Consider the following 26,331-nt stretch of genomic DNA (forward strand, 5'->3'; position numbering starts at 1 on the left):
TAGTATGATGTGGCGTAATTATCTTAGTCACTGCGTGACTACTTCATTTCTGAGCTTTGCAATGAGGAAGGATGTGAAAGGCGTTCGGTGTAAGCCTTGACAGTATTTCAGTGAATAAATAGCGAATAATTGGCACGGGCAATGGCAAGCCCCCTGTGTTGCCCTTGCAGTACTTGCTGCATAAACGTAGGTTTGCAATTACTCCTACAGTTAAAACTGAAATTGATTCTTTAGAGAATTAGGGTGGCTTTTTTTCAGTGTACCGCTTGGAGTGGTATGCTGCAGAAGATGACAATGGTCTCCAAATCCAACTGGAGATTAAAAATCAATTTAAGATTAAAATTTAATAATGTTATTAGCTATTGCTAAATAGTTAATAGACCATATTAAACACACCTACAGTACAAATATTGCTTATAAATAATTACAAAATTTTATTAGTATTGTAATTAAGAGCATGCTGGCTGCAAACAATACTTCACTAAGTGTAAAGAAAATTATGAAAAGCGAGCAGCTGACTGGTAGTGTACTTTTTTCTAATATTAAATAGATTTTTCTAACCAGCAGGGGCTTGAATACTATTTAGCAGGTGGGGATCTAAAGATAAACGGGGATAAAGCAGGGATGTCTATGGATAATGCAACAGAGGCTTAAAGGAACAATATTATATCACAGAAGGAAAGGTTTTTTGGTACCAAGATAATACTAAGATGACCATGAATCATTGTTTTATGCTGGGAAACAGGAAAAAAATGTTGATTAACTTGTCAACGACCTTGAGCCATTCTGCTCAGCACCACTTTTGAGGCTCGGCATAAACTGACCTGACAACATTTAGCATGTCTCTGTCATTTTTTTAAAACTAAATTGTGCTACTGAACTCCCTCACATTCATCTTTCATTTGTATTTGCTAAGCTTGTTTATTTTTCTGTTTGTTTTTTTCTCCAGCAGCCATTCTAGGCTTTTAGCAAGCTTTCATATTTTCATTTTCACACTTTCACATGGAAGTAGACTGTTTAACCACCAGACATTAAACTTTCATGTTTCCTTTCCCATTCTCACTATGCTAATTAAGAAGATATTTGTCTGGAATTATCTCTCTCTTCAGTGACTCATCATTTTCCCTGGCTTATGGGGACAGTCGTAGCAGCTTCCCCCTGAACTAGTGCGTGGCTCCAGGGAGAAGTCTGGGCTGGCAGGAGCTGGGGATGTTGGTGAGGGAAGAAAGGGCTCCTGTATGAGCAGCCAGACGAGGGGAGAGGGGTCACCAGTAGATGCAGAGGAGATGGCAATCCAATTCATCCCCATCTCTAGCTGCTCCTGTATCGAAAAATGAATATTAAACTGCGTTTGAAAGTCTAACAATCGCTCCATGCTCATTTTTTTCATATATAAGGTTGCCATGATAATTTCCTCTGGTAGGAAAGTCATCTTTTGGCTGTTGCAGCTGTGAATATTAACTTAAATTACTCACCAAACGGGTAGATAAACACAGAAGTATGATCAAAGCTGTTAGAAACTACTGTGTTAGAAGGAAGCAGAGGCTGTATGTTGACTGCTGGATTACATGAAGAAGGCTGGATTTGCAAATGTGGAGTTGATGTGCTTATGTGAAGGAAGGTGAAGATAGGTTTATGTGTTTGCAAAGCAATGGACTTTACAGATTATTTGAGTGAGAGTCTATAAAAGGATACTGTGAGCAAAACAAAGTTTGTCTTCAGCTCTCCTGAGCATTTATGAACCATCTACAGAACCTTCCGTGAAGTGACAGACTGAATTACATCTGCAGCCTGGTCTTAAGCAGCCAGTTTAAAAAATTTATAATTCTGACTAGCAATGAAACATTACTTTGATTGATGACATCATTAGGGAAAATAGGACTGAATATGGGCTGTTGAATATTTTCTTGCAGGCATGAGCCCATTTACAGTGTCTGTTATGTAGAGTGCTTGTTATACAGTGTTTTGACAATTAACGTTTTGAGATTTTTGAGATGAACCCATCTTATTTACATTTCATAGTAGTAAACATTATCTTTGTACAGCCACAGCTTCTATTCTTGACATAGCTCATTGTAAAGTTCTTTTGATGTCACGGAACAGCAGCTTGGGTGGCCTTTCCCTTTCATATTCATGCCGTTTGCATACGCCTAAGAACTCTCGTCAGGTACCTTTGCATCGTGTAGAAAAAATAATGCTCTCACGTGGACAAAATCAGTTATGTAGGAGTTTAGATCTAAACTCCATTACATATGAGAAAAGCAAATTCAGGGAGTGCTTATCGGGTGGAGGTTGGGGGATTAGACTGTAAGTAAGACGGCTCGTAACACAAACAGATAACCTAGTGTCATTCTGCGTTTGATCTCAATTACTGGAACTGATGTAGAAATAAATATTTTGAATTGAAAGTAATGCAGACCTTAAAGGTAACAATAAAAACTCTGTGCTATGCTTAGAACGAAGAGACAATTCCTGAGTGCTCTGTCAGGCTGTGCATGGCATAGAATAACCTTGACAATGGCACAGAATGGGGAGTCCATAATTTTATCAAACCATATCTAGAATCACTTCTTTTCTGAATAATTCTGCTGATTTTTTCCAAGATTTTTTTCTTCCTTCAAGATCAGAAAAGGTGTGGATGCTATTACCATAATCAGTCAACGGGTTTTTAGCAGATAGTCAGAGAAGGAAGATGGACAAACAGAGAAGTCATTTATGGGATTGGGACACCTAGTAGCTGTAGAAGTGGGTTTGAATTGCTCCTACGATACTTTCACGTGCCAGAAGGAAAGATTTTTCAGCACTTTTTACTTTTTCCATGGTTTGAGAGAGATATTTTTGGTCTGCTATTCTGTTTTTATGGAAATTATTAGGGTTTGGTTTGGTTTGGTTTTTTAAGCATCACAGTATCTGAAAATACCACTCAATTAAAATTACACTTGGGGTTTAACTGTGATGCTCAATATAATGATTTTTTAAGAGATTTCTTCCTTGAGCAGAGTATTGACTTCCCAAATGCAGATCCTGATATTGTGTGATATTTTTAGCAGTGGTGTTTATTACCTTCCAAAGCCTGTAATGCCTCCGTAATTTGTATATGAAGAATATGTTGCAAAATCTTCAGTGAAGATGGTGATAAAAACATGAAATTGGAAGTAGAAACTTTTCAAGATGTTTCTTGTTTTCTTGACAGAATTTTGCATATCCATTAATGAATTTAAGTGGTAGAATTATATCCACCTTATTACTTGGTGCTCTCTAGCAATATTACATTTTGATAGCAAGTGTTACGTTGCCCTGTCTTAAATAATTGATTTGTTTGTACTTCTGTTTTTGATAGGGGAGTTTTGTTGCATGCATGACTGCCATTTTAAGGCAAATGGAGGACTATCACTATGCTCATTTAATCAAGACTTTTGGAAAGATGAGGTCAGATGTTGTGGTAAGTTTAATATGTTTTATCTGTTCATGATAGTTTAGCTTGTGTTTGTTTTTTTCCTGTTACTCTTCGTTAAATACGCTTGTGAAATGTAAACAAAATGTGTTTGGCATTACAGATTTAATATAGAGATAATTAATAAAGCATTATGACTTACACATTTTTCTGAATTTACAAAGGACAAAATTAACCTCCCTGCCACACACAGGAATACAGCTTGTCTCTGCAGCTGTTCAATATTTTAAAAAACAAGCACTGAGACAGTGGATTTAAGGCAATTAAAAGAAAGCATTAGGAAATAGTAGTGCTGAGCCATTACTAAAGATCTGGTTTGTTTAAGGAGAGGAAAAAAAAAAAAGCTTTCTTGAGGAAAGGAACTTTGAGCATTAAATCTTCCAAATGTCCCGATTTCATTTGTTTAAATAGCTTTTACTTACAGATCTGCTCACTCTAAATTTTATACAAAACATTTTAACCTTAAAGATGCTCTTAGTTGTTAAATAAGCAATAATAATTTAAATTTGTCTTCTCAGAGTCATTCGGTAGCCTCACTAAGCCAACAACACAACTTAATTAGAGCATAACAGAAGAGAATTTATAGCTGAGGAGGTAACTCTCTCACGACCTGAAACTATCATTGCCAGATGGCAAGTGCGTGCTGCAAAGTAGCTACCAAACCTGCTGCCTGAGGTCCATCAATTAGCAGATGACCTGAAGCCTGATCAGCTGTATTACATTACTCACTCTGGTACTGGGGACTCTGTTAGGTGTTTTAGGCAACTTTTGCCTGCATTTTAATCTTCAGGGTGGCCTTTATTTAGGTATCCCTTCTTCCTTCCAAACCCAATGTAACAAAACCCGAGGTCTTTTCTTTGTGTAATTTCTTTATGTTTGGACATTCCCATTTTCCTTTATGTCTTCAATTTTTGTTCTTACTTCTGCTTATATACTGCAAGATATCTTTGCCCTCTTTGCCCTGTGCCAGTTTTCAGGTAAGGTGCTAGAACCTCTGGTGCTCAGTCTAAAGTACAAAGCTGGTGATTCAAGAGAGTGAAGACAAAGTCCAGCTGCAGACGACTGCAGATGGGCATCCCAGTATTGAAAGGGTTCCTTCCCAGTTACTCTGCTTCGGGATCTCGGAGCACTTCCACGGATAGTTCCCTTCAGTTGTTTTCCATTAATAATGTTCCCAAGCTAAATGCGGCTAGGGGAGTGAAAATAACATTTTTAACATGCAGAAAAGACATGAGTGGTAAGGTTAATCAAGCCACATATTTCTGTACTTTTAAGTGGTTCATACCATTTGGCTCTGGAAAAGGCAAACTTATTACAGGGTTTTAAATGGAAAAAGGTAAAAGCAGTTTGCTCTTAAAACATATAATGAAAAAATGCAGAGAGAAAAATATTGGTTAGGAAATCTGTGATTATTCTCATGGCAATAAAAGTGTTTATTTCAAAGCCTCACTTTTTTTGGTCTACATTGTCTGAAAGGTGGTTCTGTAGGTCAGATCTTTCTTGGTGAAAACAAGGGAGTAATTATGTAGTTGAAATTTGGCAAGGGGTCTATTTATAATTGCTTTTTTTAAGAGTTTGATTTATATGTTATGCAGTGCACTGGGATACATGAAGAATCACTTCTTTGCTTTGTCCTGACCCTGTATATTCATCCCTTTCTGCATGTTCTTGGGCTCTATAGCTGGAATTGCTCTGGACTATTAAAATCCTATTTTCCATCAGCATGTGTGCTGTTTGACTACTTGTTTTCCACCTTGTTGCCACTTGACTGTGGGTTGTATTAGCAGACGTGCTAAGCTAAACTTGGTCAGTTGCTGTAATGCTTTTTATAGCTTTAATTAAAATGTACCTTTTTAATGTGTTAATATTGTTGTTGATTAAATGATAATGTATGTTAATGTGCAATAAAATATATAGTAACCTGGTAGAATATTAAATGGGTAGTATGTTAATGGTAGATACTGCTACCTTAAACTGACTTTAAAGTATGAGTAATATAAATGAAGGTGTGGAATGTGGAGATATAATGGCAGTGTATTGTTAATCACGTGATAAAAGGAAACTACAGTGCGAAAACTATTTTTTCTCCTTTTTTTTAAACATAAGTAAAACTGAGTCATCGTTTGGGACAAAAGAATGAAGATACTAACTTAGTTTCTCTGTTTAAGAGAAAGACTTACATAACCTTTTCAGTGAGAACCGAGTGGGAAGCTGCTGTTCTCTTAAGTATTTCTTCCTAGATGAGATTTCTTTGTTACTTTAAAACCCACATCTTGTTCAGTATTTTATGTTTCACCATCAGAAATGACACCCCATGAAGCGCTCTCAGGAGCGTTGCTTCCTTCACCGGTGCTATGGTTCGAGTTTTTCCGTGTTCCTTCGTAGGGCTTTTACTTTCTGTCTTCAGTGCTGGGATGCTACTGAAAGTACTGTGTGTGTATATTCCTTGGTACTGTATGGTTTGGGTCGGAAGAAAAGCCCTTCTTTACTTCTTTGTTTAATTTTTCAGCCATTTTGCATTTCTTTTTAATCTGACAATTTTTTGAGCCCAGTGCCCTTTGACTCACCCATTAGAGCTTAGATCCATCAGAGCTTAGATCCAGATGTGTTTTCATTCAAACCCAATGTCCCTACATATGGAGGTGATACCCGCATCTGCTATTAAAGGCTTTTCAGTTCAATCACAAAGGCATAAAGAGGCAGTGATTTAAAACTGAAACTAGATTAGTTTAGTGGAACACTAAGTGAACACAAGCGGTGTTCCCCAGGGCTCGGTTCTGGGGCTGGTCTTGTTCAATATCTTTATAGATGATCTGGATGAGGGAATCGAGTGCTCCCTCAGTAAGTTTGCAGGTGACACCAAGTTGGGTGGGAGTGTTGATCTGCTGGAGGGCTGGAGGGCTCTGCAGAGGGATTTGGACAGGCTGGATCGATGGGCAGAGGCCAACTGTATGAGGTTTAATAAGGCCAAGTGCAGGGTCTTGCACTTCAGCCACAACAACCCCACGCAACGCTACAGGCTTGGGGAGGAGTGGCTGGAGAGCAGCCCGGCGGAAAGGGACCTGGGGGTGCTGGTTGACAGCCGGCTGAATATGAGCCGGCAGTGTGCCCAGGTGGCCAAGAAGGCCAACAGCATCCTGGCCTGTATCAGGAATAGTGTGGCCAGCAGGAGTAGGGCAGGGATCGTGCCCCTGTACTCGGCACTGGTGAGGCTGCACCTTGAATCCTGTGTTCAGTGTTGGGCCCCTCACTACAAGAAGGACGTTGAGGTGTTGGAGCGTGTCCAGAGAAGGGCAACGAAGCTGGTGAGGGGTCTGGAGCACAAGTCTTCTGAGGAGCGGCTGAGGGAACTGGGGTTGTTTAGTCTGGAGAAGAGGAGGCTGAGGGGAGACCTTATCGCTCTCTACAACGACCTGAAAGGGGGTTGTGGCGACGAGGGTGTTGGTCTCTTCTCCCAAGTAACTAGTGATAGGACAAGGGGAAATGGCCTCAAGTTGCGCCAGGGGAGGTTTCGATTGGATATTAGGAAAAATTTCTTCTCTGAGAGAGTGGTCAGGCATTGGCACAGGCTGCCCAGGGAGGTGGTGGAGTCGCCGTCTCTGGAAGTGTTCAAAAAACGTGTGGATGTGGCACTTCAGGACATGGTTTAGGGGACATGGTAGTGGATGGATTAATGGTTGGACTTGATGATCTTGAAGGTCCTTTCCAACGTAGTGATTCTGTGATTCTGTTAAACAGAAATGAATAGGTTTTTCTTGAAAAAAAATTACAAGAAAAAGGGAGAATTTAAGTGAAGCTGTCATTGCTTTTTCACCATTGGAGACCCTTAAATTTTTCTTCAGCATGTGGCTTGCTCAACCAGAAGTTATAAGCCTGTTGTTGGAACTCCTGCAGGAAACTTTATGGCCTGTGTTATGTAGGTGTCAGTTTAAGATTTTTATAATGGCCTTATTTTGCCTCCAAAATCTTAGAAAAGATGAGGTGGAATGTGATAAAACCAGTCTTCTATCTCTCTGCAGACTATATTGTTTAGGTTCATTAAGGTATTTCTGTTCAAATAGGAATTTCTTACTGTCAAGCCTGCTATCATCCTGAGGTGAAACATCATCTGAGATCAGTGAGGTTATTTCTGCGACTAACTGATCTCCCCTTTTTACTTGGTAAAATTTATATTCAGTTGAGACACGTTGACAAAAAAAATTGCTAGTATTTTGCCATGTGGAATATCCCAGAAGTATGTGCCCCTAAAGGCATTCAAGACAACATCCTGGAGTCAGTGAAGTACATAGGAAGACAAACTCCATAGGTTGTTTTAGATTACAATTTTCTACACCTCCATTTTCTTCTCCCCCCTTAATATTTTGCACTCCTAGACTTTGGGTTTTCACATGAGTAATGTGCATCGATGAGAGTTGTACATCCTTTCATGAAAAGCTTTGAGTAACCGTTGATTTGAGCAGGTGATTGTATGGCTTAAGCAGACTCTTCTTTGCGGGACATGACGTTGAGAGTCATGAGGGATGCCCCATGGTGGTGGGACCCTGCAGAGGCAGACCACCCAGAGCCATCCATGGTGGTGGAGAGTGGACTTCCCAGAGTCAGCCAGCCTTGTAGAGCAGCTTGGCGGAGGTTAAGCTATTGTCCTGAAAAGCTGTAGCTGTAGTGTATTTTACTGCTGACTGCTATACCTCAGGGCTCAGCAAAGTTGAAATTCTCATCAAGTTGGCCTAAAGTTTTTTCATAACGAGTTCCTACACGTTTTAGCTAGTTATTTTTATTAAATTTGAGAATTTATTGAAGAGCCTCTTTGAAGGTTCGTGAAAGGCAGGTCCTGCTTGACCAACCTGATTTCCTTCTATGACCAGGTGACCCACCTAGTGGATGAGGGAAAGGCTGTGGATGTTGTCTACCTGGACTTTAGTAAAGCCTTTGACAGCGTCTCCCACAGCATTCTCCTGGAGAAACTGGTGGCTCGTGGCTTAGACAGCTTTACTCTTCGCTGGGTGAGGAACTGGCTGGATGGCCAAGCCCAGAGAGTTGTGGTGAATGGCGTTAAATCCAGCTGGTGGCCAGTCACAAGCGGTGTTCCCCAGGGCTCGGTTCTGGGGCCGGTCTTGTTCAATATCTTTATTGATGATCTGGATGAGGGAATTGAGTGCTCCCTCAGTAAGTTTGCAGATGACACCAAGTTGGGTGGGCGTGTTGATCTGCTGGAGGATAGGAGGGCTCTGCAGAGGGATTTGGACAGGCTGGATCGATGGGCAGAGGTCAACTGTATGAGGTTTAACTACGCCAAGTGCTGGGTCCTGCACTTCGGCCACAACAACCCCATGCAACGCTACAGGCTTGGGGAGGGAGCTGCCCGGCGGAAAGGGACCTGGGGGTGCTGGTTGACAGCCGGCTGAACATGAGCCAGCAGTGTGCCCAGGTGGCCAAGAAGGCCAACAGCGTCCTGGCCTGTATCAGCAATGGTGTGGCCAGCAGGAGCAGGGCAGGGATCGTGCCCCTGTACTTGGCACTGGTGAGGCCACACCTCAAATCCTGTGTTCAGTGTTGGGCCCCTCACTGCAAGAAGGACGTTGAGGTGTTGGAGCGTGTCCAGAGAAGGGCAACGGAGCTGGTGAGGGGTCTGGAGCACAAGTCTGATGAGTAGCGGCTGAGGGAACTGGGGGTGTTCAGTCTGGAGAAGAGGAGGCTGAGGGGAGACCTCATCGCTCTCTACAACTACCTGAGAGGGGATTGTGGCGACGAGGGTGTTGGTCTCTTCTCCCAAGTAACAAGTGATAGGACGAGAGGAAATGGCCTCAAGTTGCACGAGGGGAGGTTTAGATTGGATATTAGGAAAAATGTCTTTATGGAGAGGGTGGTCAAGCATTGGCACAGGCTGCCCAGGGAGGTGGGGGAGTCGCCATCTCTGGAAGTGTTCAAAAAACATGTGGATGTGGCGCTTGATGATCTTGAAGGTCCTTTCCAACTTCAGTGATTCTATTATTCTGTGAAATCCAGGTCATGAAAAATATAAATAGTGATATGGGGTCTGATGCTCAACAGTCTGGGGAGATGGAATTGTCTAAACCTCCTCAGTCACCATCTACACATTTACAGGACTGAGCTTACTCTGTTTTCTCTCTGTAATTGGATGGGAATTGTGAAGGGGTCCTATATATTGTGGATTTTGCTTCCTCAGGATATTAAATAGGATTTGTATTTGTAGTTGGAGAGAGATCAGGAGTTGCAGCCCTTGCTCATTTAGTACAGGTTTTTATCATTTTTTAATGTTCAGAACAGTTTGTTCTGCTTCTAGGTATACTGAAAATAAGCAGGCTCTACAGCAACACAGCGTGAGCTGATAGCTTCCCGCTCCACTCCCACTCCTGCAAAAAAAGCTGGGTTTTGCTCATAATATGAGGTTAATTCATATAAACCATTTGCTTTTCTGTAAGAAAGATAAAATGGAAAGAGAGCAATATTACGAATACATAAAATACAGGTAAGCATCAGAAGGTTTTTATTTGATCAATAATGAGCTTTGTTGTATAGAGCATTATTTAAAGTACCTGTGTGAAAGTAGGGTTATTAAAATGTTAGTATCAGTAGATTAAAATGTAGAACTGAATCAGCAAAGTAGGTCAAATCATACGTGGCGCAACCTCCGGGGTCAGTAACGAAAGTGAATCATCAACAAAGTATATGAAAATTCATCCACCATGGCATGCAGCTTGATCAGCAAAGTGTGCAGAGGCTCAACAGCCGAAACCAGTGGCAAATAAAGTGTGAGGTCGAGTTGGCTGCAAGAAATCAAGAAAGTGTACATTTGTATTCATAAAATATTAGGGGTCAAAAAAACCACAGTGATCTCAAATCTGCCCTCGTGGATAGGTGATGACCCTTCCCCATGGGCCATTTCCACCAGCGTTTCAATTACCGAGCTGTGAAGCAGCATCAGTAAGCAAATCACTCGATATCGGAGCTGTAAAAAAGCACACGGTCAAATGAAGTACTGTGCAATGCTTGGGCAGGAAAATATGCAATGTGGTTATCAGAAATTATGTAACTCTTTCACCAAAATGCATGAAAAATGAGCAGTAAAATACGCAGTTTGATCTTTTAAATGAAGACACATTTTACTGAGCTAGTGGAGCGTGTGTCTGGGATGAATTTTGCCTTACGCAACAGTAACGTCTCATTAACCACGAGCAGTTCCGAATTTTATCTCAATCCTGTTAATGTCAAAACATCTTTACGGATGTTGCATTGTTGGGAGTGATTTCGGTAAAGTAACAGAGGAGTTATTTTACTGGTAGTATACATTTCTTGGGTAAAATGTATCTTTCGTGGCTGCCGATGCTTTGTTGGCCCTCTTTGGCCTGGGTGTCTCCTTGGGTACCAGGAGCTGGGATGCAAAGCATCCCGAAGGAACCCCTGTGCTGTGCGCACGGCAGAGCTGGGTAGGCTGAAAATGCACATTGTTTCGTGACCTCGGCGTTGTGTCCTCAGGATCTCTGCAGCTCCCTGCTTCCCACCGACTGAATTTCTGAGCCAGGAAAAATGTCTTAACAGAACAACGAATCAAAAGATAAAATGCGACGAAGAGGCTGGCTCTCACACATGAAGAAATACGTATGAGAGCAGTAACTTCGTATGTGTTTCTCACTGAAAAGGTTACATAAAAGCCAGCCTTAGTTAAAAGTCTGGTAAATGTAACATTTTGGGGTTTTTTTGGTAGGCATTTGACATTTTAAACATAGACAAGATAAATACCATTACTGAGAAGCTGTAGCAAAGGAAAAACATTCTAACTTTGGAATAAAAGTTCATTTTTATCTCTGTGTGAAGTGGATCAAGGACTTTTTGCATTAAGTACTTTTTTCTCCCCTTTATCTTTCTCTGAGTATTTGATATTACTCAAACTGTTAGATAGCAATTATAGATTCCCAAATTGTAGAAGATGATTTACATTGTAAAGTACCTGAGGTTTCTGTTCCAAAGAGATGTTTGTTTATATCTGTGCAGAAATAAATTGGTTTATGCTACTAAATTAACTGTGTTCTGGGTCAGGTTTTCACTGGCAGAAGCAATTACTGCTGCTCCCTTTAGGGAGAGAGTCTCTCCTAGTTTCAGGATGGCCAAACCGTTGCTGCCGTCTGCCCCAGCTCGGGGGTAACGTGCAGCACCACGCTTTCCTGAATCCAGTTTTGCGCTAGAGGATATATTTTTTAATAAATAGATAATCCTCATTTCAGGCAAGATAAAATTTCAGGAGGGTGTTCACAAGGGGAGGGAAAACTCATCAACTTAGTCCCTGGAATTTTTTTAGTGTAATCCTAAGATTAAAATTAGTATCTTCGGTTTTTTCTCTTCCCATGTACCGGTATGCTTTTAACAACTTTCCAACATAGGCCAGGCATGTGTCGCGGCGTGTACGCTGCAATACACGCTGCACAAGAAGGGACTGTGAGCCTGTCTGTGGTATAGAAAATAAATTCTTTTTTTCAGCAGAAACTGCCTTTGGATAACTGGCAAACCAGCGCTTGTTCCTGAGTAATACCGTGGGTTCTTTACAGTGTAGGATTACTATTGTTATCATTTCTGAAAAGTTTAATGGAATTGTAGGATTTATGTACGCCATATAAAAATATGGCTTAGTAGAATTTTTGTATGTTGTATATGAATAATGGCTTTTTTATGAAGTGGAACAGTAAGAGACCTTTTGAACCTAGTCATTAATAACTGACACTATCACTTGTATTTTTTGATCTAGAAGAGTGGTCTTTTCCAAATATTTTCTCTTCTTTCAGGATTTTCTGATGGAAACATTCATCATGTTCAAGAATCTCATTGGGAAGAACGTCTATCCCTTCGACTGGGTTATAATGAACATGATGCAGAATAAGTAAGTATAGAGGAAAAAGCACTGGAGCTTTCTGAGGTGGCTGTTCCATGTTTGATCTGAAACAACAGTGTTGCTTGGAAACAGTAAAACACAATGCGGCAGCCAGGGTGGGTTATTTTTTTCTTTCTGTGATGCAAATAAGTATTTTAAAATTGGCTTTGGAGATTGCAGGGCAGTGTTTTAGCGGCCTGTTTTGGGGCTCCTGGAGTCCACCCCAAATTAAGGATGGCATTGTTCAGAGAACCAAAATGTTGGAACAAGCTGCAGATGCAGTAGGGATCTATACATATTTTATAATAAGTAAATGTATTCCTTTGGAGGTAAATGATATGTTTTGCATATTGCCTGAAAAACTAGTGGTTATTGCGCACTGACATGGAGTTGTATCTTCTGGAATATTTTCAGTGGTAGTAAGAAGAAAGAATTGAAAGGGCATTTTAAACCCAGATTCCATCAGCCTGGTAACGAAGAGACGGGCTGCAAATGTTTGTAATTCTCTTTTTTTTGCTCAGTAATTGCACCATTGTCATTATTTAAAATGCCTTTGTGCAATATTTTACGTTAGTGACATTTATTAAGTGTGTCAAATGCTTTCATGTGTACTGTAATGAGAGTATAAGGAAAAAATATTATATTTACTAGTTGCCTGGAGAAATCTCTTCTGTGCTTACTGGTAGCTACATGGCTGTAAAGTTGTCAGTATTTACTTATATAAAATCCTGAACCAGAGTTTCTACTCTTGTTATAAAAATGCACCATAACTTTAGTCTTGGCTTCTGAAGTCTCCTGAACCACCTAATAAAATCCATTCTTAAGAAATAGGAGTTAGGATACTCAGCCATCTTTTGAGGTATACCCGTCGGTTATGGATGCACGCTTCTGTGTGGCTGCAGCTTGCAAAGCACTTGCTCTTTTAAATGAAGAGCCCTTTGAGATTAGGTGATGAGGAAGATCTAAAGCCCCTTGGGTTTCTTTTTTTTTAATTTTGAAAGTGGTTTTGGTTCAAGAACTCCAACTGTCTTGAGAGTCATGTTGCGGGTGCTTTGGAAACCCTCCCAGCATATGGTCCCCGGCACCTTTTCGAACAGGAGAACTCCTCTATGCTTTGCTGAATTTTTTAAGAGATTGAAATGAGAATGGGAAGGTCCGTGTTTGGCCACTACTAATGCTAGTTAACCAGTCACATGGCAGTTACAGTGGTGTGAACAACATTGCGATGACTCTTCCCCCAGATGTAAAGAAGATGGGTATTCTTTTTATTCTCTTCACGATATTGCCAGATGACCTCTCGGTGTTCACTTGGGTAGAGATATGACCTCAGCTTTGTTTTGTTTTTTTTAAACTGTAGAATTATCGTCATAGAAATGTACGAGCAAAAGTGTTGAAAAAGCCTTTCCCTCCCCATTTTTTCTTTAAAGCACAAGAGTATTCTTACCAGGCAGTTCCTCACTCTGTAAATTTGGAGTAATACGAAGGGTGATGCAGAGGTCTGCAGTTAGGGTAGGGGCTTTGATTTTCTGATCCTTAAAAATAGTCATGTCTTCTTCCCATGCTGACCATTAAGTCCTGAAGAAGCAGGAACGGGATGTGTTGTTAAGATGTTTGATTCTTCTTGAGTAACCTCAGTACCCATAGAATATTCGAGTAGTATTTAAAGTTAAAAACAAAAACTTTTTTCAAGTCTTTCTGGTGTTGAGGAGTATCTGCAGAAGTGTTGAAGGGAGTTGTTCATCGCTAGTTTACAAGTTCATTTTCATTACTCCAGCTTGTTTGTAAATGCTTCTGAATTGATTTGAGTGCTTTTCATTTTTGCTTTTCAAGCTAGTGTGGTTTCCCAAAACAGAAAGCTGCATTGTAAAATACCTTTTTGTCCATCAGGTCCATTTATTTTCACCCCTATAAAGTTTTATTGAAGAAAACGTAAGAAAAATTTAATAACAAATTCTGTCTTTTAAAGCTACCACATCCCCTCAATAGGAGTAATTTGGAGCGTGCCATTTTGTGTCACTCTTGTAAAGCACTTCATTCTGCAGAGCGAGTATTTCTGTTCCATGAGCCAAATGAAGTGAGCTAATTTTAAACTATATCTGGAATGTTTGTGAGTTCATTTGTTTCTCTGCATGAAATATATCTGGTAGTGTGAAACAAAGGGAAAAAAAACCCTACCTAGCTGGAAGTTAGATCTCTAAGCATGCAGCAGAGATGATGTTGCTGTTGTAAGGGAGGTGGACCAGTCCCTGCGGAGGTATCTCTTCACCTTCATGGCCGAGACGGCTCAGGCAGCTCCTCTCCATGCGATGGTTTGCTTCCAGATACTTAACAGTGGATTAAAATGTTCTGGCTGAGATAGAGTTGTAACTACGGTGGAAGAAGGGGAATGGAGAAGGGCATGTGAATGGCTGTATTACAAGGAATATTTGCAAATACGTGTTTAGTTAAAGTTTAGTACTACACTTCTTTGAACTTTACTAGTAGGATTCCTATGGACATAAATACATGCACGCTCATTAATAGCCACAGAAATTACTCTCGTTCTGTATAATTTGTGCGCATGGTTTTGGTACAGTGCATCGAAACTTCAGGGTACTATGCCTTTACTCTCCCCGCAGGATGCCGTGCCATGCGCAGGATTACTTCCCGTGCTCAGCATGCCTCCGTTTCAGTAACACAGATAGTCACGCTGTGTTACCACCTATTGTGCTGAAATGAACACAAAAATCTTCATATCTGATGAGATAATTGTTACTTTTTTGTTCTTAGATGTGCCACTTAAGGCTCTGTTTACTGACTTCTCTAATTTAATTAAAAACAGAGTCTACTGTTTTAGCAAAGTAATCTGTTAATTAAAGGGTCCGATGTTTTGAATGTTTGACAAGATGGTAAGATGCCGATTATGATTTAGGGAAAAGGGGAATAGGCTAAATGATCTCTAGAGCCTCGTCCTGAGCCCTGTCGCTCTGCATCGGCTGGTGGCTGCTGGGCTGGACTCGGAGGTGAACTTCGCAAGGGCAGGTAGCGGCACGGCCGCAGGGTCTGCGGCGTCCGTTCGGTAAAGGCTGGCCCTGCGCTTCGCCAGAGCCGCTGCCGCGCTCGGCCGCCCAGGGCTCCGTGCGGGGAATCCGCTGCCTTTTGCTGCTTCGTCAGCCGGCGTGTCCGTGGGCATCGGCCGCTCGGCGCTGTTTCTCCGTGTTGGACCACGTCAGGATTATGTCTCGTTTAAATCTATGTAGCTTTTCATCTGCTGGGTTTTCATTTTTCAACAGGAATTTTTAAGCCTGGCAAGCTCCTGGCAAGTGGTTACTAAATGTGTTCGTGAGAATGTTGCCTAAAAATAAGGATGAGCTAAGACAACTTTAAAAGAAGATGCTACTTGTAGTTTTAAATATTGCTGTTGGAAATTGCGAACAATTCTCTTTAAGATACTTGGGCACCTTTAAATTACACCTGCCAAAAGGTTTCTATGCACTCACATTTTCAGGAAGAATTATTCCTATTAAGGTAAAGACATAGTAGGGCTGAATTAAAAAGAAATGTTTCTGTGAGCTGTATTGACAGCTACTGCGACAGCCACCCTGTTGCAATCCGCCACATGCTTGACAATGAAACTTAGACCTGATCTTCGGCCACCGCAGTATTTCTGTCACGCAGGTCTCCGCGATAAACTTCGATAGCTGTATTTAATAGTTGCCAGGAGTCAGGAGGTTTTCCTGTGTTTCAGGATAGGGACAAGGAGAGCTTTAAAAGCAAATTCTTCATTCCAGGCATCTCCTGCAGGAAAATGCACTTGAGGAGTTTTAACTGGAAAAGTAGTTTTTTAAAAAAGCAGGGATTTGGTATTGTTTACATTTTTCCCATCTAAATCATGTTTAGAAATGATTCAGAAAGGTTTTTGAAGTTGTTTTTAACTTTTCTCATAAGCTAACAAGCTAAACTTGGGTTCCTCTTAAACAGGTAACTCGGAACATGAAAACAGTTCTCTGTGCATTTTTGTAAATGAAAATAATGTAGTCTTTGGTCTTACTTTTGGCGTTTGAGACAATCGGTTCCTTTGGTAGACCTTATGATATATTAATTTGTAGCTACTACTTTCATCTGCAGCTGTTCCAGTGGAAGCTGAGCTGCCTATGAAAAACGAGTTTGATGTTTTCTGTTCTATTTTCTGTGTCTAATGTCCACATTTACATAAAATACCTGGTTATTTTGCCTTTTGAAGTCAGAGAAAAAGGGATGAGATGCTTCTCTGCGAGAATGAGGTTTCTTCTGCCTATGTATTTTTTTCCAGAGGAAATATATCTTGCCTTGCAGTGGGAATCTGGCGGATGTTACCTCCTCCCCACGAGGGCTGCATCGGCTTTGCAGGTGGGTGGAGGTGTGTTTCCTCCTGCAACCCCAGTCCAGAATCTTAATGAACTTTCTGTGTGAAAAACAAAAAAAAAGCCTTGCAAAGAGGAGGAAGAAGGATCAGGGGGATACGTCTGGTAAACATGTACCTTTTACTGTTGCCGGAGTGGCTTGTAGATGTTTATTTTTGGAGCTTCCAGGGAAATGTAGGCTGTTCTGCTCCGTGGTTGTCATAGCAGTACCTGTCAGACCTATACTGCGCTTTCAGAATTAACTTCAGCTATGTATGTGACTATCCATCAGCAGTGTGCAAACACAAGTGGTTATGAGCTGAAGCAAGTTTTGCGTAACTGTGAACCTTAAAACGTAGTACAAGCTTCAGTTGCCTGAGAGTTATTCTTGCTGACAAGTAACCCGAAGCCAAAATAAAATTGTATTTTAGATTATTGAAATTTGGCTTAATTGCCAGAATCTGCTAAGCTTTATACAGGCATAAAAACACAAAACCACTTATGTTTTTTAATAAATGTATGAAAATAGACCCTTTGTACTTACATAATTGACCAGTCAAGTCGCATCTGTCAAATTATGTGCAAGTGCAAAAGCTCTTATGTAAAATCCATCCCAAGCTACTGATGGATGGAGGTCTGGTTTTCACAACAGGGAAAAAAAAGTCCAGAACGATGACAAAGATTCTGGGTAGAAAACTACAGAGGATGCAGGAACACAATGCAGTTTTACAGACTATCAATTAATATCAGACATGTGGGCTGGGGGGGGGAGCACAAAAAAACTTTGAAATCACTGCTTCATTTTCCAAAACTCCTTCATGTGTACAATGTTCAAGCCTGCATTAATACCATGTTCAAAGAGATTATTAGCAGACGTGACTTGAAAGCTTGCACTTATAACTGGGGCACTGATCATTAAAAAATTTACTCAATATCTGTTGTTATGGAATGTGGTAACTGTTTTACATTTCCAAATAGGATATTGTGATGAAGAAAGTGTTTGAAATGCAATTATATTTTAGGAGGAGAAGGGATGCATTGTGTCAGGAAGAGTCTGAACAGTAGGAAAAACTTTGATTAGAAGGAATTGGTGCTACTTCTCCTGACTATTAATAAATATCCTATAGGAGTCTGTGCTTACTTATTTAAAAAGTTTAAAGAGTCCAGACATGTGACTTGAACAACAAAGTAATTGTATTTAGGGCTGGAATGAAATAAGACTTCAAATGGGGGCAATTTTTTTTTCTTTAGTGCCAAATATTTCTCTGTATATAAAAGCCTCCCACTATTCACCATTGTATAGATTGAGGATAAAAATTTTCAAAGCATGTAACTTTCTTAGGAGCCAGTTTTCAAAATTAACTCATGTGCCCAAAAGTTTGGTCTTCATCTGTAAATAAGAGGTGAATTCACGTTGATAAATTACATAAAGATACAGTTTCTGTGCATGGAGGGAATTTTTTTGCTGTCCAGAAAACCTGGTTGCATAATATACTGACCTTTTCAGTAAAGATCTTGCACAATTTTTGGTTTAGTATTGTACCTGTCATATTAACTGGACCTGGGAGTAAAATGAATGTACTTGGCTATGTTTAAAATAACACGGGGAGGGGGTGGTTCTTACTCAAAAAGCTGAGATTCCTTGAAAGAATATGCTTCAGCGGGTGCTCTTTTCCTTTGACGGTTTCTGTAGAGGGAGGAAAGGAGTCATTCCCCATAGCAAGTTATTTTATCCCAGCCATTAGTTGTGCCTGGCACGGGTGGTATATTGATAATGGCACTGTCATGAGAATTTATGAACAGTTGGGGTTTTGGCAGTCCACTGGATTTAATGGATCTCTTTTTCTTCTTTATTTCTGTAATCTGTGATCACTTGTCCTAAGGAGTTGAGTAGCAGCCTTTGCGCCGGTGGAGCTGCCAACGTTGGGGATGTATGGGTGAGATGTCGCAGACCCCTCCCGGCCCCTCAAATACATCGGCTGCTTCCCTGAGCGCTCTCCCCATCTGTTTGTGTCATGGTTAATGTCTTCTGGGGTCTAGAGGTGGAATGTTGATTTCCAGTGCTAAAATAGTTACCATTTTGATCATTATTATATAGTCTAAGTTATGGGTTTCATGTATTTGGAGACACATGTTTGTTTTTTGGGTGAAGGCATCCTGCAGCGAGGAAGGTGGGCGTGGGCTGGGTGACTGTGTCGAGCATCCGCTGTGCCTCTGCTTGTTCTGTCTTTTATTGTTATGCTTCCCTTGACAAATCTGTTTTCCTGTCCCTAAAGCATGGATGGGATTTGCGGTCCTCCTGGGAATGTAGATCTCTGTACCATGGCATCTCTATAAGATCAGGTGAAGGCTGTTGCAACTGTATTTCATCCTAAAGCACGAGGGAGATGGTGCGTTTAAATTTGCTGGGGAAGGAATGATCCTTATTCAGTACTTGCTTCAAAAATATCACCATGGAGCATTAGACTAATATGCACATCTGCATTGTTCAGCAGTAGGTAACGTCTTCTCAAAATATTTCTGATACATTCCGTGACACTTCAACCTTTTATTTGCCACAAGAAAATTGCAGTGACTTTACAGAAAAGAATTGCATGTTGGGGAGCGTCGCTTCCTGAACTAGAAAGAAACACATAGGGATAAAACGATCCCAACTGCTGGTGTTCTTGAGTTCAAGTTTTAGATACGAAGGGTAAAAAAAGCGAGCTATGGTTTTTAGAGATCTTTTTCTTCTTTCTTCTCTTACGAGGCCGTGCTATTTTTGGCTCCTTGCAAAGTTTAAGGTTTAGAGGTGGCAATATTCCTGTTCATTAAATGGTTATCCTCCTTTGAGTGGTGGCAAATTTAATCCCTTCAAGACATTTTGAATGCTACATGTATCTTACGAAGTTTAAGACCTATAAAGAGATGTGTGAATTTAGAATAATACCTTATCCAATGGACTTCCCATGTTTCTGTTGTGGTTTTACATCCAGGTATTTCATGAGGTGTCACTACTTGGTAGCTACTAAACCAAAAATGTGCCCTGCTGGTCATTTTCCTTGATATATTTTTACCAACTCTTAAATATTTGTTCTGCAAACAGGTAATGAGCAATTGAGAGGCACCGCACAGTCTGTCGTTTTCAGAAGTGGCTCAGAAATGTGATAATTTAAAAGAAAAATGGGGCATCCGAGCTCTGTGCAACAGAGCAAAAGTAGCAGATTGACTCAATGGTTACAATAAACAAAAGCAAGATATCATTGCAAAGAGCTTTTTCTTCCTCCGTTTCTAGAGTCATCATCCACGATGTGCTGTGGATGTCTGGTTCCTTTTGTTTTTATCAAGATACCAATAGAGCCAACTATATTCTGGATACTCGCAGGTTCTTTTCCCCAACTTGCATATATACAGTGTTAAGAACGCCTGGGTTTAATATATTGTTTTGAAAGAAAGCTACAAGAGGTTATTAGACTATGTGTCACGACAATTCTCTGGTGAGCGTCTAACTGAGATCTGAAGAAGCGTTGCCAAATTAATTTCAAATGGAAAAGAATGATTTGGATATTATTTTCCCTTCTAGAGTCTAAACCTGGGTTGACATTAAAATACTTTGTGATGATTGTACTCATGAGCATATTATACCAACCAATGCATTTATCGGTTTGATTTTTATGATATCTTTTGTTATCAAATGGTGAAATTCAAGAAGAATTCAATATATTCTGCACTGAATAGTGGATAATAATATGTTGTCACATATTTTTGTTTGTCTGGTTTGTGCTTTAATTGTTTCAGCAGTAGCAGAAACCCTTAGCAAATTACCTTTAATTCAGATAGATCCTTTAGTGGAAGAGTTCCTTTAAAGTTTCTGATTCTAAATTTTCTAATTATAACTGAACATGTATTTTATAATTCTGAATGTTCTTTTTCTCTTTTGCTGTCTGAACTCACGGAAAAGACCCTGGTGTGTAGATAGTCAAAGTTTAGCTGTGTGTAAGGTTGAGGGAGGTCAGATCACGAACATTTGAATTCACATTACTGTACCGATGTGGGTGTTTGGGATGAAGCCACATATGAATATCTGCTTTCTGGTTTCATGAAGCCTTTGGGACCCCGCGCCTTACAGCTGTACCCCGCTTCGCCTGGCTCCTCGCGTTCTGTGTTGGTGCCAGATCAGTCTTTCCCTCTGTAGCACCAGATTTCGCGGGACCACCTGGAGGAGTGATTGCTCCCACAGGAAGAATTAAGTGTAAGTTGCAAATCTGGCAAAAACCGGGACTGAGAAAATGATGATGGTGTCCTTGGGCGGTGTGACTGCAAAGACCGTTTAAGAGCATCTTGGTTCTCCCTCCTCCGTGGGGCTGCGGCAAGGTGGTCCAGGGCTGGCAGAGGGTCACTTCTGCCGGCGTGTGCCACTCTGACGGGAGCAGGGTTAAAGCTAGACAGCGTCTAGTCCTCTCCTCCCGGCTCGTTTCGCCGGCCGTCAGCCAGAGCGGAGCCCTTCCCCGTGTGTGCTGTCCTTGCACTCCCCTCGAGCGGCAGGACCGTACGCCCGGGTGCCAAGTCCGTCCCTGAGACCTCCCGCTGCTGCGCCATTGAGCGAGACTTCTGATGGTCCCGCGGTTAAATGCAGCTTCAAATTATCTTACTTCTGGTAGCAGGGAGAAACGTACTACCGTACCGTACCGCAGCTGGCCTTGTGATGTGGGCTGCATATACACAAGGACACCTAAACCCACCTCAATGTGCTCTTCCAGTTATTAATTGAAATTCGGGTGCCCTGGGGGGCAGCCTGTACTGGGGCACCTGCCTGGATCGATCCCTTCTGCATATTTACGCAATGGCATGCACTGCTGTCTGCATCACGGACACAAATAGGAAATTGCTGCTTTTTTTTGACACAGAATGTCTGGCATGAACAAGAACGTGTGAATACTCGTTTCTTATAAAAGCAGCAGCATAAAGCAGGCAGTTAAATAAAGCTGAAGGTGTTAAATCAAAAAGTGTGTTAGCAGGACTCCATTTTTAATAACAGTAAAAGATTCGTGTCATGTAATATCTATTTTTAACACGGAAGGTGTAGCAATTTTTACTTATAATCGTTATTTTTCCTTGTCAGCTTCATTTAAGTTAATACTGTTGCACATTTAAAAATATCTAGTGAGTGAAGTACGTGCTGCTTTTTCACAGTTGAGTTTTATTAATCTTTTCCTCTTCCAGTGTTTTAAAAAACACCAATATTTCAGTCTTCAGAAGTAACAAAAAAATGTTCATTTGTATATTATAAATGGAAGTTCAGGCTTAAAATCCTTCTCTTGGCTGTAATGAAGATTTCTGTAGTTAGCTTTGAAACCAGATTGTAAATTCTATGGCTTTGACCATCAGTTAGTGACTTTGTTATTTTCCGCACTTAGAGATGGGAGAGAAATTGGCCTTTTGGCTGATCAGTCACATTTTAGAAAGCGTTTTATTTACTTTTCCAGGAAAATCAATGGCTCTGCACTGTAGTTCTCCTGTTTTCTTTAAAAAATAACTTATTGGTACATTTAGACTAGATCTAAGGAAGAAATTTTTGACAGTGAGGGTGGTGAAATCCTGGCCCAGGTTGCCCAGAGAGGTGGGAGATGCCCCATCCCTGGAAACGCCCCAGGTCAGGTTGGACGGGGCTCTGAGCAACCTGCTCGAGTTGGGGATGTCCCTGGTCATGGCAGGGGGTTGGACTAGATGGCCTTGAAAGGTCCCTTCCAGCCCAAACTGTTCCATGATTCTTTGATTCTGGGCTGACCTGTTTTTTTCTTCTGGAAATACCAGTTCCCGTTTAAGTGTGGTGAACTGAAAAAGCCTTCCCTGAAGTGGAGGGAATGGTGATTTGAGCCACTGTCCTTTGGCCCAGACAGACCCGTGGATGAGGAAAAGCCAAACGGTGATGTCGGGAAGCTTCTCGGGTTGCTGTGCGTCGAAAGCCTTTCGTTGTGCTTAGCCGAACTATACCGCGTCTCTTGCTGCTTCCGGCCATTGCGTTTCGCAAGACAGTTTGCCAGAATGGACCAACCCTTGTGACTCCAAGTCTTGTGCCAAAACCTTCATTTCCCCTTTTCTTGTCTTGTAGAGCCAAAAGAGTTGCGTTGTAGGTGAAAGGTGTCCAGAAGCGCCCATTGATATCCAGCCGGCGCCCACGCCGTGCTGCTGCCGGTGCACAGGGGCAGCTCCAGCCTCCAACACATTTAATGCTGTTTCAATTGTATTTCCTTCGCCTGCCAATATTCGCCTGTTTTATAAGGAGAACGGCGTTGTATAAGAATAAAAGTAAGACCAGGATAGTGACGATAGTTTTACTGCATCATTTCCAATGCTAGTTCTTTTGCTGCAAGATTTTTCTGCCATGCATTTGTGGCATGTTAAAAGAACATGGTAGAAGGAGTAGCTTGATTAAACAGAGGAATTGTATGTATTATAAAATAGTATTTTGCTGTTTATGTATTTTTGTTAATAATTCAGAAGAACAGTGAGCAGCACAGTTATGAATTTAATATCATTTGGTAAAATATGCCTAAAGCCCTGTTTGCTTTTAACTTGCCAACACGTTCCATTTCTGGGTTTTCGCTTTTTTAAATGACTGACAATTATGTAGCGCTTTGGCTTCTGAGAGCAGTAGCCTTGATGTGCAAAAACCAGTGAGGCCTTTTCTGGGGTTATTAAATTTTAGGATCAGAAGTATTTCATGAACAGATTCTAGAAAACAGGCTTTTACAGTTCAAGTACGAGAAAGCACAGGCAGTGTAGTAATAACTAGAGTTTAAGAAAAAAGAAGAAAATTATTCATGCTTTGACATAACAGATTGCATGATCATGTGTGATTATAGGACAATAAGAGTTATATATATTTAGTTATATTTAGAGAGAAAAGAGGTACCAGGTCATTGGCTATCACCAGTACGAATCACTGAATACGAGGGCTGAAAAGTCATCTCTGTCTCTTAGTGGTATAGCAGGCACAGATTTAGCTAAGCCATTCTTGACAGATGTTTCTCTTTTTTCATCATAAGGATTTGTGTTACAGTTAAGCAGACACTGTTGGAGCTAGTAAAAGAGACATAGTGACAGATCTTTGGATGGGCAGATTGAAATGATAAGGTAAATTCATTATTTTTTTAACATTTACCAAAATGAGAGTATCCTTAATATACACATAATGGATACATACAGTCGTTTCTGTCAGAAGATATTAATACTGGGCCAGATACTGTCAAACACTTTTGTGCAACTCCTTTGGTTTGAATGGGTGAGCTTTAAACTTCCAAGATGTTTTTAAGACACCAAATGAAAAACAATAATATGAAAGATATTAAAAGCAAATGTTTTCCTTCTTTAATTTCACTGTATATATACTTTCATCAAATGCCTGTTGAGCTGCTAAGAGTATTTACTGTTCAGTGTATTGAAGGACAGGCTTGCGTTTGCGCTGCCAGTGACAGTAGCTCTGATCTCCCAGCTTTTCAGATTTTTGTCCTGCCCCGTATGGGAACAGCTTGGCAGCCTGGAAGGACTGAGCTCGGGAAATGCCTCTGCTGTTCTCCTCTGACCTTTCCCACCCCCGCTTGGCTGTTTATCTCGCCTAAGCCCTCTCCTTCAGACTCGGGAAGAGCGATACAGCCTTGCCTTTGTGGGAGTTGTTTGCTGATTGCCGGCAACTTCGGTAAAATACAAAAATTTAAATAAATATATGGTTACTCCAGAAGGTGTGAAAACTGTAATTTTTAAGGTCAGTGTGATTATCAGTAAAATGAAAAGGATACCTGCAAGTAGCTTCAGAGAGACAGCTGAAACCGGAGCTTCTGATCCCTGAGCCCGCTCTCTCCATCTGCGTTGTGACAACTTGCTAAAGTTCATTTTAGAGCTACCGCTACCGGGTGAAAAGCACTACCTCTCCGTAACACAAAGCACTCATCTGGTACAATAGCATCTGCCTGATGAAATTTGTTAATTTTTTTGACAGCTTAATTTGTTTTGGCAGGTTTTATGCCGGCTCAGGTGTCATCTGTCTTTCTGCGACTGGCACAGAGCCAGCACTAAAGCCTTGGGCTGGTGCAAGGGCTGTATCTCGCGTGCTATGGCTGATTCCCAGCGTGGGCATCGCTCCCCTGACCCGGACCAAGATGGGTTGTGATGTGCAGGTGATGGACAGTGTGGCCTCGGGTAGAATGCGGGCAGGGAGAGCCTTGCTCCCTTGTATCTCAACCCTGATCTCATCTCTCTAAACCACGCGTAACTTCTGGGTAACGATCAGTTTGCAAAGGCGATTCGTCTCCTACCGGCTGCTGTCCGGGGGGAAGGCTGTTGGGCATCGTACGGTCATACGTACGCTTGTATGCTGTTAGTCGTGGAGGGGCGGGAGGCCCTGGTACCAGCTGTACCCTGTTAATAGATGCATTACGTGGCCTTCTGGATGGAGGGGGTGATCAGTACTGCTTTAAAGAGCTTCATCTGGCAGGTTATTAAAACTGTTGAGAGTAATTATACTGCAGTCTAGGTGCTCAGGAGTTCTGTGGTTAGGCAGTGTAAGAAATGTAAGTGCTAACAGGAAGAGATGGAGTAGAATATAAACTTTCCCCTTGGAATTACTGCAGTATGTGCAGGCTACACACCGTGGCATCAGATGTCTGAGGCACTACCGTGCAGTTCCCCTGTGCTGCTGGAACGTCAGCCCTGATGCTTGCCCACGGCCGCTGCTGGTTTTCCTGGACTCTTGTCAGAGCCACACTGATGTTGCAAAGTAAATTTTTGTCCGGCAGCTGCTCTGTTCTCTGGTAGAAAACTTGGGATCAAGGTGCAGCAGCAGTTAGGTGGGAATGCACAGGGCAAGGAGAATCCTTCTTCTAATACATGAACGTTGAGATGCGTTGCAGCATGTGGCAAGTCAACTTATTCTCAAAAACACTGTGATTTTAGTCCGCCAGGTGGTCTTCTGCATAGCGAGGAGTGCCCATCAGACCCCTCCTTTGCAAGGCTGCGTTGGGTTGGGTGGATGACGTGCGCAGGCCATGAAACAAGGAAGGCTGTGTCCATCCTCCCTGGTGTTTACTTCTCTTTTCTGCTTTTCTCACATTACATGTGAAAATAAATTTCGATTCCCGTTGCAGTCGAACTGCAATAGCTTTGTGGGAGAAACGGGTGATCTTATATTAACAGAAAACTTAAAAAATTACTTTTACAACATTACTTATTTCTTCATGCTGAAATTTTCCCTCTGAGATGTCAGGTATTCAGTATCCAGCATTTTTGTTTCCCTCTATGTTTGGCTGTGATAAAATGTGTTGCTTTCTATGGTTTATCTTTTGCAGGCCCAGTCATGTCTCCAGTATGCAAGGCAGAACACAAGTACTAATAAAGGTGGAAAGATGAGTCAGATGTAGAAGAAGGTAGTTTTCTGACAGTTCACTTGTGAAGATACCCAAACAGAAACATTTCTGGAATGAATTTTAGTTGCATGTTTTTGTCAATGAGATTTTAAAAGGAGATGCAATACTATGATGTACTTCCAAGCGTTCACTCTGCCTCCTGCACTGTTGTCTCACGTTCTTCTTGCTGCACTGTTTTGCATCTCTTCAGCCAGGAGCCATGTTTAGTTTTTAAAAATCAAAGTAAAATAG

General features: G+C 41.3%; 1 protein-coding gene across 10 annotated transcripts in view; it reads left to right on the forward strand.

Annotated features, from left to right (window-relative positions):
- DOCK1 (dedicator of cytokinesis 1) overlaps positions 1 to 26,331 on the forward strand; it is a gene marked incomplete at its 3' end in the record, with an annotated part of 322,821 nt that overhangs the window by 180,250 nt on the left and 116,240 nt on the right. For all 10 annotated transcript variants that reach the window (XM_082001997.1, XM_082002000.1, XM_082002001.1 and 7 more), the window contains 2 exons: positions 3,341 to 3,442; positions 12,253 to 12,347. In XM_082001997.1, coding sequence (XP_081858123.1) covers positions 3,341 to 3,442; positions 12,253 to 12,347 — 197 coding nt within the window. The remainder of the gene's footprint in view (positions 1 to 3,340; positions 3,443 to 12,252; positions 12,348 to 26,331) is intronic.

Source organism: Phaethon aethereus (assembly GCF_964289735.1).
Source record: "Phaethon aethereus genome assembly, chromosome: 7".
Taxonomy (NCBI): Eukaryota; Metazoa; Chordata; class Aves; order Phaethontiformes; family Phaethontidae; genus Phaethon; species Phaethon aethereus.